General features: G+C 50.2%; 1 protein-coding gene across 1 annotated transcript; it reads left to right on the top strand.

Annotated features, from left to right (window-relative positions):
- Positions 1-2,116: 2,116 nt before the first annotated feature.
- On the top strand, positions 2,117-5,791 carry LOC106590585 (APC membrane recruitment protein 2). Its single transcript, XM_014181698.3, has one exon. The coding sequence runs from the start codon at positions 2,761-2,763 to the stop codon at positions 4,699-4,701; it is 1,941 nt and encodes a 646-aa protein (XP_014037173.3). The 5' UTR covers positions 2,117-2,760; the 3' UTR covers positions 4,702-5,791.
- Positions 5,792-11,085: the final 5,294 nt, after the last annotated feature.

The following is an 11,085-nucleotide window of genomic DNA, read 5'->3' as shown; positions in this document are numbered from 1 at the left end:
CCCTCAAATCTGTCCTTGGACAGATGTCTGTCTAATAAGGTTTTGGGGCGGCAGGTAGCCTAGTGGTTATGTCCTCCAGGCAGACAGACAACTTGACCTGGTAACATGGCCTCCAGGCAGGCAGACAACTTGACCTGGTGACATGGCATCCAGGCAGGCAGACAACTTGACCTGGTAACATGGCCTCCAGGCAGGCAGACAACTTGACCTGGTAACATGGCCTCCAGGCAGGCAGACAACTTGACCTGGTGACATGGCATCCAGGCAGGCAGACAACTTGACCTGGTGACATGGCATCCAGGCAGGCAGACAACTTGACCTGGTAACATGGCCTCCAGGCAGGCAGACAACGTGACCTGGTAATTTGGCCTCCAGGCACCCAGACAACTTGACCTGGTAACATGGCATCCAGGCAGGCAGACAACTTGACCTGGTAACATGGCCTCCAGGCAGGCAGACGACTTGACCTGGTAACATGGCCTCCAGGCAGGCAGACAACGTGACCTGGTAATTTGGCCTCCAGGCACCCAGACAACGTGACCTGGTAATTTGGCCTCCAGGCACCCAGACAACTTGACCTGGTAACATGGCATCCAGGCAGGCAGACAACTTGACCTGGTAACATGGCCTCCAGGCAGGCAGACAACGTGACCTGGTAATTTGGCCTCCAGGCAGGCAGACAACTTGACCTGGTAACATGGCCTCCAGGCAGGCAGACAACGTGACCTGGTAATTTGGCCTCCAGGCACCCAGACAACTTGACCTGGTAACATGGCATCCAGGCAGGCAGACAACTTGACCTGGTAACATGGCCTCCAGGCAGGCAGACGACTTGACCTGGTAACATGGCCTCCAGGCAGGCAGACAACTTGACCTGGTAACATGGCCTCCAGGCAGGCAGACGACTTGACCTGGTAACATGGCCTCCAGGCAGGCAGACAACTTGACCTGGTAACATGGCCTCCAGGCAGGCAGACAACTTGACCTGGTAACATGGCCTCCAGGCAGGCAGACAACTTGACCTGGTAACATGGCCTCCAGGCAGGCAGACAACTTGACCTGGTAACATGGCCTCCAGGCAGGCAGACAACTTGACCTGGTAACATGGCCTCCAGGCAGGCAGACAACTTGACCTGGTAACATGGCCTCCAGGCAGGCAGACAACTTGACCTGGTAACATGGCCTCCAGGCAGGCAGACAACTTGACCTGGTAACATGGCCTCCAGGCAGGCAGACAACGTGACCTGGTAACATGGCCTCCATGCAGACCTAGGTGAGCTCTGTCTATCAGAGTTGGTTGGGAAAGAGCATAAGTTCTTTCTCAATGCTTCACTATGCGGAAGCCCTCGTGTGTGTGTGTGAGAGTGTGTGAATGCAGACATTGTTTGATAGCAATGAGGTGGAAAAGGGGTATTGTGCCTCAAAGCTAGGAAAGAAGAGAGGAGATGATGGAGGAGGGAAGAGAGAGGTGCTGAAAGTAGGTCAGGTGCTTAGGGAAAGGGGGATACCTAGTCAGTTGTACAACTGAATGCATTCAACTGAAATGTGTCTTCCGTATTTAACCCAACCCCTCTGAATCAGAGAGGTGCGCGGGGGCTGCCTTAATCGACATCCACGTCTTCGGCGCCCGGGGAGATTGGGAGGATTGGAGGAATAGAAAAATATTACCCACAGAGCTCATCTAGATGACTTAGAATCTGTGGAAGAAACACTTTTGTTGAGTGACAGCACGAAACAGAATCTGTGGAAGAAACACTTTTGTTGAGTGACAGCACGAAACAGAATCTGTGGAAGAAACACTTTTGTTGAGAGTGACAGCACGAAGCAGAATGTGTGGAAGAAACAGACATTTGTTGAGAGAGAGAGGATTGGGTAATATGCTATGCACAGAGACATGTCTGCAGTCTTGTGTGTGTGTGTTAAGAACATTAGCAATGCTGAAATATTTCTCTAAATCTACTTCATCCTCTAGATACCGCTGATCAGCAGATCTGCTCAAATCCTACTTCTCTCTCTCACACACACACACACACACACACACACACACACACACACACACACACACACACACACACACACACAGAAAAAAACGACACAACTGAATCTTCTCATCTAAGTGGGATTTGAGAGGCTTAGTTTTGTTTACTTAAAGTTTTTAAATCTAAATACACACACACACACACACACACACACACACACACATTATCGTGTAAGTTCTGTATCAGTCACACGTTCATAAGCAAAAACAAGCTAATTTGTTTCATACTATTGAAAACTCTCACAAAAACCTACACACAACCACAAACACACAACCACATACAGCAGTGCAGCACAAGACAGTCACTCTCTCTCTGTCTCACGGTGATGGGAGTATTAAATCTGGGGCGTGAACATACATAGATAAATAAATAAAGGAGAGAAAAGAAGAGAGGGATCCATAGTGCTGGTGGGATGGGGAGGGAGGAGTATATTGAGGGTGGAGAGCGAGGAGGGGAAGAGAGAGAGAGAGGCATGGGCAAGCCGCCAACGCTGACGAAAGCTGCTTAGCGCAACCAGTTGCCATGGATACAGTCAGGGGCAGCACCTTGTGTGTGTGAGAAAAAAGAGAGAGAGAGAGGGAGGGAAAACCAACAGGCAAGCGTCAGACAGAACCAGTGAGGAAGCGAGAGAACACCAAGCTGCAGGACAGAGAGAGAGTGAGAGAGACAGAGGGAGACAGCCAGAGTAAAAGAGTGATAGAGTGATAGTGATAGCTAGAAGATGGAGGTTCAGTCAGAATGCGTTGAGCCTCCTCCACCTCCATGCGATCCCCAGCCGCCAGGGAAGATCAACAAAGCAGCCTTCAAGCTGTTCGGAAAACGACGCTCCGGAATGGCCGGATTCTTCTCTTTCAGGAACAAAGGGGTCAACAGGAACGGGAATTCTGTGAATGTGAATTCTGTGGGGGCGACTAACGAGCTCGTCAGGAGTAAAACGCATGACGGACTAACGAGCTTGGAACCAGACGGACAGAGAGGGGAGGAGTCCGGAATATCAGAGGCGGGACAGGTGAAGTCTCTCAGCAAATCACTGAGCTTCTTTTCGCTGCTCAGACGAGGAAGTGTGAGAGCCAATGAGAATACAGGGTTTGGGAGAAGGGGGAGGGGTTTAAAAGGCTTCTTCAGTAGTATGAAATGGCGACGGAAGGAGAACGTGACGGAGGGAGAGGGGGAGGTAGCGGAGGTGAGAGAGAGGGAAGTGATTCTAACAGAACTAGTGAAAGACATCACTCTGACCCTCGAACCCCAGCCCCGCCCACCCCAGGAGGATCATGGTAGCTCAGAGGCTGAGCAAAACACAGAATCGGCAGGAACCTCTCCTTCCAACAACGCCACGACACCACTCACGCAATCAATCGCCTTGACGACAAACCTGTCAGAATCCCTCTATACGCCATCCCCCTCCCCTCTCCGCACCGTCCTCCACTCAAAACCCAAAACGTCAATTTCCTCTGTAACGGCCATCCCCCCTCTGGATCAGTGTGACCCCCCATCCGAACCCTCAGTGGACCGGCTCTGTTCAGTCCTCTTCACTGACGTCACTTCACTCAAGAGCTTCGATTCACTGACGGGGTGCGGTGACATCATCGCAGATGCAGAAGAGGAGGGGGCAGGAAATGGGGGAGGAGGAGGAAGTGCTACTAGCAGTAGCACTAGTAGTGGGGAAGGAGGAGGAGGAGGAGTACGAAGCTCCGTTAATACCGATGTCACCCCTTCCACCCCTACCTCCACCTCCACTACAGCCTCTGCCCCTGCCCCCCTCCCTGCCAGGGCACGGCTGATGCCCTCTCACTCTGCCCCAACTCAGCAGCCCTCTGGCAGCGGCGTGGTGGCCTACATGGGGGGTGGGGAGGAGATGGCCAGCCCTGACGGGGTGGACGACGCAGACATGCAGGGGCTCTGGCACATGCTCCCCTCTGGGGGAGAAAACTCCCCCACCTTCCTCCGATCCAACTCTCACCTGGCTCCCCCGAGGGGTACAGAGCGGAAACTCACCCAGGTCAAGTCTCTGGGACTCAGCAAGATCCCTGTAGTGGGGGGAGGAAGGGTGACTAAACTCCCCACTCACGCCGCTTGCCAAACCTCCTCGCCCAATAAGAAGGAGACTAAGGAGGAAGTCCTGCCCCAACAGGATGTCCCGGCTCTTAGGGATGAGGGCTACTGGGATACGCCCTCTGCAACCCCCACGGCAACGCCAGACAACGGCTTCCTGCGGAACCAGAGGCTTGGCCTATTGTGTGACAGCTGCTCTGGCGATGCGCTCTACGACCTCTACAACGAGGAATTGGAAAGATCTGATGACGAGGAAGAGGAAGAAGATCTGATGAGTACTCCTTCCACCTCCGCATGTGAGTACAAACTCAGCCCTCTGGCCCGGACTACTCCTCCTTTCTCCTCCTCCTCTTCCTCTTTCCACTCGATGAAGGGAAGCACTAGCCTTCCACGCGAGTCCAAAATCCCTCTTAGTGTCAGACAGACCACACCCCCTCACTCTGTGAGCCAATCAGCTCTTTCCTCTGTCCACGCAACCGCTCCTCCCTCTGACACACCCACCCATGCCCCTCCCCCAGCCCGGACCAGAATCCCTGTCTCCAAGGTGCCAGTCCGTCGCCCTGGGAACAAAGCCGGCAACGCTACACAAGGGCCAGCCCCCAGGAAGTAGCTTTGGACCAGGCAGCCATGAACTTTGGTGTCTTTGGACGAAACCTGTGTACACCATCACTGGTCTTATGTGTAAGACATTGCTGGACTGGTGGGTTGTGGAAGGCATCAGACAATGATAGACACTGGAAATAAAGTGAGAAGAGCAACTCTCCCATTGGATCCTAGTGGGTCACAAGAAAACTAAATAAACTTTGGGTGGCAAAAAAAGTTTGACATATTGTAACCACTGAACATAAGTGCTCAACATCACTGGACGTGTGTGTTCAACATCACTGGACGTGTGTGTACAACATCACTGGACATGTGTGTACAACATCACTGGACGTGTGTGTACAACATCACCGGACGTGTGTGTTCAACATCACCGAACGTGTGTGTTCAACATCACCGGACATGTGTGTACAACATCACTGGATGTGTGTGTTCAATATCACTGGATGTGTGTGTTCAATATCACTGGATGTGTGTGTTCAACATCACTGGACGTGTGTGTTCAACATCACTGGACGTGTGTGTACAACATCACTGGACGTGTGTGTACAACATCACTGGACGTGTGTGTACAACATCACTGGACGTGTGTGTACAACATCACTGGACGTGTGTGTTCAACATCACTGGACTTGTGTGTACAACATCACTGGAGGTGTGTGTACAACATCACTGGACGTGTGTGTTCAACATCACTGGACGTGTGTGTTCAACATCACTGGACGTGTGTGTACAACATCACTGGACGTGTGTGTACAACATCACTGGACGTGTGTGTACAACATCACTGGACGTGTGTGTACAACATCACCGGACGTGTGTGTACAACATCACCGGACGTGTGTGTTCAACATCACCGGACGTGTGTGTTCAACATCACCGGACGTGTGTGTACAACATCACCGAACGTGTGTGTTCAACATCACCGGATGTGTGTGTTCAACATCACTGGACGTGTGTGTTCAACATCACTGGACGTGTGTGTACAACATCACCGGACGTGTGTGTACAACATCACTGGACGTGTGTGTACAACATCACTGGACGTGTGTGTTCAACATCACTGGACTTGTGTGTACAACATAACTGGACGTGTGTGTACAACATCACTGGACGTGTGTGTACAACATCACTGGACGTGTGTGTACAACATCACTGGACGTGTGTGTACAACATCACTGGACGTGTGTGTACAACATCACTGGACGTGTGTGTTCAACATCACTGGACGTGTGTGTTCAACATCACTGGACGTGTGTGTACAACATCACTGGACGTGTGTGTTCAACATCACTGGACTTGTGTGTACAACATCACTGGACGTGTGTGTACAACATCACTGGACGTGTGTGTACAACATCACTGGACGTGTGTGTTCAACATCACTGGACGTGTGTGTACAACATCACTGGACGTGTGTGTACAACATCACTGGACGTGTGTGTTCAACATCACTGGACGTGTGTGTACAACATCACTGGACGTGTGTGTACAACATCACTGGACGTGTGTGTTCAACATCACTGGACTTGTGTGTACAACATCACTGGACGTGTGTGTACAACATCACTGGACGTGTGTGTACAACATCACTGGACGTGTGTGTTCAACATCACTGGACGTGTGTATTCAACATCACTGGAATTATGTGTATGGGACAAGAAACTTGGCAACGCTTCAAGTGGGGGAAGGGAGCACACCATAATGTTTGGGATCCACATTTTTAGACAACTCTCATCGCTTCCTGACCAGATATGTGAACTTTGGTCATATAAATCAACTGCACTACATACTGCTAGGAAGGACCAGGGCACCTTTCACACCGCTAGGAAGGACCAGGGCACCTTTCACACCACTAGGAAGGACCAGGGCACCTTTCACACCACTAGGAAGGACCAGGACACCTTTCACACCACTAGGAAGGACCAGGGCACCTTTCACACCGCTAGGAAGGACCAGTACACCTTTCACACCGCTAGGAAGGACCAGAGCACCTTTCACACCACTAGGAAGGACCAGGACACCTTTCACACCGCTAGGAAGGACCAGAGCACCTTTCACACCGCTAGGAAGGACCAGGACACCTTTCACACCACTAGGAAGGACCAGGACACCTTTCACATCACTAGGAAGGACCAGGACACCTTTCACATCACTAGGAAGGACCAGAGCACCTTTCACACCACTAGGAAGGACCAGTACACCTTTCACACCGCTAGGAAGGACCAGTACACCTTTCACATCACTAGGAAGGACCAGGGCACCTTTCACATCACTAGGAAGGACCAGGACACCTTTCACATCACTAGGAAGGACCAGAGCACCTTTCACACCACTAGGAAGGACCAGTACACCTTTCACACCACTAGGAAGGACCAGTACACCTTTCACACCACTAGGAAGGACCAGTACACCTTTCACACCACTAGGAAGGACCAGAGCACCTTTCACACCGCTAGGAAGGACCAGAGCACCTTTCACACCGCTAGGAAGGACCAGAGCACCTTTCACACCACTAGGAAGGACCAGAGCACCTTTCACACCACTAGGAAGGACCAGGGCACCTTTCACACCACTAGGAAGGATCAGGACACCTTTCACACCACTAGGAAGGACCAGTACACCTTTCACACCACTAGGAAGGACCAGTACACCTTTCACACCACTAGGAAGGACCAGGGCACCTTTCACATCACTAGGAAGGACCAGTACACCTTTCACACCGCTAGGAAGGACCAGTACACCTTTCACATCACTAGGAAGGACCAGAGCACCTTTCACATCACTAGGAAGGACCAGTACACCTTTCACACCGCTAGGAAGGACCAGTACACCTTTCACATCACTAGGAAGGACCAGAGCACCTTTCACACCACTAGGAAGGACCAGGGCACCTTTCACATCACTAGGAAGGACCAGAGCACCTTTCACATCACTAGGAAGGACCAGTACACCTTTCACATCACTAGGAAGGACCAGGGCACCTTTCACATCACTAGGAAGGACCAGTACACCTTTCACATCACTAGGAAGGACCAGGACACCTTTCACACCGCTAGGAAGGACCAGAGCACCTTTCACACCACTAGGAAGGACCAGAGCACCTTTCACATCACTAGGAAGGACCAGGGCACCTTTCACACCACTAGGAAGGACCAGGACACCTTTCACATCACTAGGAAGGACCAGAGCACCTTTCACACCACTAGGAAGGACCAGTACACCTTTCACACCACTAGGAAGGACCAGGACACCTTTCACATCACTAGGAAGGACCAGAGCACCTTTCACATCACTAGGAAGGACCAGGACACCTTTCACACCACTAGGAAGGACCAGAGCACCTTTCACACCGCTAGGAAGGACCAGGACACCTTTCACACCACTAGGAAGGACCAGGACACCTTTCACACCGCTAGGAAGGACCAGAGCACCTTTCACACCACTAGGAAGGACCAGGACACCTTTCACATCACTAGGAAGGACCAGGACACCTTTCACACCACTAGGAAGGACCAGGACACCTTTCACACCACTAGGAAGGACCAGGACACCTTTCACATCACTAGGAAGGACCAGGACACCTTTCACACCACTAGGAAGGACCAGAGCACCTTTCACACCACTAGGAAGGACCAGTACACCTTTCACACCACTAGGAAGGACCAGAGCACCTTTCACACCACTAGGAAGGACCAGGACACCTTTCACACCACTAGGAAGGACCAGAGCACCTTTCACACCACTAGGAAGGACCAGAGCACCTTTCACACCACTAGGAAGGACCAGAGCACCTTTCACACCACTAGGAAGGACCAGGACACCTTTCACACCGCTAGGAAGGACCAGAGCACCTTTCACACCGCTAGGAAGGACCAGAGCACCTTTCACACCACTAGGAAGGACCAGTACACCTTTCACATCACTAGGAAGGACCAGGACACCTTTCACACCGCTAGGAAGGACCAGAGCACCTTTACCTTTTCAAGTCCTTTTTTCTAAAACACAGATTTTATATGATACAACGTGTTTAATCTAACAACAGCCTAATCTAATTAAACAGTTTGGAATGTGTCATCATCTAATCTGTAACAAATTACCTCCTAATCCCAGACTCCAATCCTTAATCTGTATCTATAACTTTGTCATGCCATTTAGCAGCCATTTTTTTCCAAAGTGATGTACAGTAATGCAGGTGGGAGGAGCTATATGAGGGCAGGCTCATTGTAATGGCTGGAAAGAATGAATGGAACAGAGTCAAACATGTTTCCATATGTGTGATACCATTCCATTTATTCCATTGAGCCCATCCTCCCACCAGTGAGTCATACATGCATATTATTAGATTATTTTTTATGATGGGTGATCCCAGGAATCAAACCCACCATCCTGGCATTGCAAGCGCTATGTGCTACCAACTGAGCTACAGTGGACCACCGTCTTCTAAAACCTGATTGGTTGTACTGCTGACTATTTTTCTGCCAGTGCTAAAGTACCAGTGGATGGCAGTGATGACAACATTGCTAAAAGAAATCCGAGAGAATGTATGTATGTTTATTCATTAAGGTACACATGGAGATCACAGGATACCTCACCTTGCCAGTGAATGTAACCAAGAAACGTCCCTAAAACATCCTCCTTAGTGAAACATAAACACACACATGGTCTTCTGGACCTGATGGACTCTACCACTCAAACGAGCAACTACTGTACTGTGATGACCTTACACAGCCGCACTGCAATCTGGGAAAACAGCTGCAGGTTCTATCTCTCTGGGATTTACAACCATAACAAATCACCTAATGGAAAACTGGAAAACTAACTGAACACTCGCTGCATGACGTGCCTGGAACACAAGGCACTAGGATCAGGGAACAATGACACACACACACACACACACACACACACACACACACACACACACACACACACACACATATATATATATATATATATATATATATTTTAAATACTTTTTTTGAATCCACCAATCAAATTTACAAAAAAAAGGATCCAAACATTTCAAAGTCCCTTTTTTGCATGGTACTCAAGGGTACAGAAAGCAGCTCCTTCTCCAAACAGCTAGGCTGCCCAGGGCAATACCTAGCCTACTGCTTTGCCCTAGTTTTTGTCAGGCGCGCAATCTAGAGGTCACACACTGCAAGCCTGTGTACGTGGCTGAGAATGCCAAATATCAGGACCACCAGCTTGCACCTCCACCCGAGGCTGTCCAAGCGTGCAACGAGGGGCAGGTACTGAAGCAGCTTCTCAGCAAACACACACACACACACCACGTCAAGAACTGTCTTTCGTACCAACCCTGGATTACTTTCTTCTCTACCAGGACACATGAATACAATGCTTTTTTCTACTGAGTACTTTGTTCTTCACTAGTTTTCATACTCTTTTTTATAGAATAATGTTTCATGAGACACCGCAACCAACCTTGACTGTGAACACACCAGCTACTTAGTGGGCCTTCGTTTTTGTTTCTGATTTATGAAGGAGGTGTGTGTGGGGGTGGGGGCCAAAGCTTGCCTGTGGCATACATTCAGGAGTATATTTCACCACCCCCCCACCCTCCATCTCCAAATCAGGACTAACTTTCACCCTCCCATCCCCAAATCAGGATTACATTTCACCCTCCGTCCCCAAATCAAGAGTACACTTCATCCCCCATCCCCAAATCAGGAGTAACCTTCACCCTCCATCTCCAAATCAGGAGTACACTTCATCCCCAAATCAGGAGTACACTTCATCCCCAAATCAGGAGTAACTTTCACCCTCCGTCCCCAAATCAGGAGTACACTTCAACCTCCATCCCCAAATCAGGAGTAATCTTCAACCTCCATCCCCAAATCAGGAGTAACCTTCACCCTCCATCCCCAAATCAGGAGTAATCTTCAACCTCCATCCCCAAATCAGGAGTAATCTTCACCCTCCGTCCCCAAATCAGGAGTAATCTTCACCCTCCATCCCCAAATCAGGAGTAACCTTCACCCTCCATCCCCAAATCAGGAGTAACCTTCACCCTTCATCCCCAAATCAGGAGTATACTTCATCCCCAAATCAGAAGTAACCTTCACCCTCCATCCCCAAATCAGGAGTAACCTTCACCCTCCATCCCCAAATCAGGAGTACACTTCATCCCCAAATCAGGAGTATACTTCATCCCCAAATCAGAAGTAACCTTCACCCTCCATCCCCAAATCAGGAGTAACCTTCACCTCCCATCCCCAAATCAGGAGTAACCTTCACCCTCCATCCCCAAATCAGGAGTAACCTTCACCCTCCATCCCCAAACCAGGAGTAACCTTCACCCTCCATCCCCAAATCAGGAGTAACCTTCACCTCCCACCCCCAAATCAGGAGTAACCTTCACCCTCCATCC

Source organism: Salmo salar, chromosome 29 (genome assembly GCF_965601325.2).
Source record: "Salmo salar chromosome 29, fSalSal1, whole genome shotgun sequence".
NCBI lineage: Eukaryota > Metazoa > Chordata > Actinopteri > Salmoniformes > Salmonidae > Salmo > Salmo salar.
The sequence above is the reverse complement of the archived record's forward strand: the minus strand, read 5'-3'. Positions and strand labels throughout refer to the sequence as shown.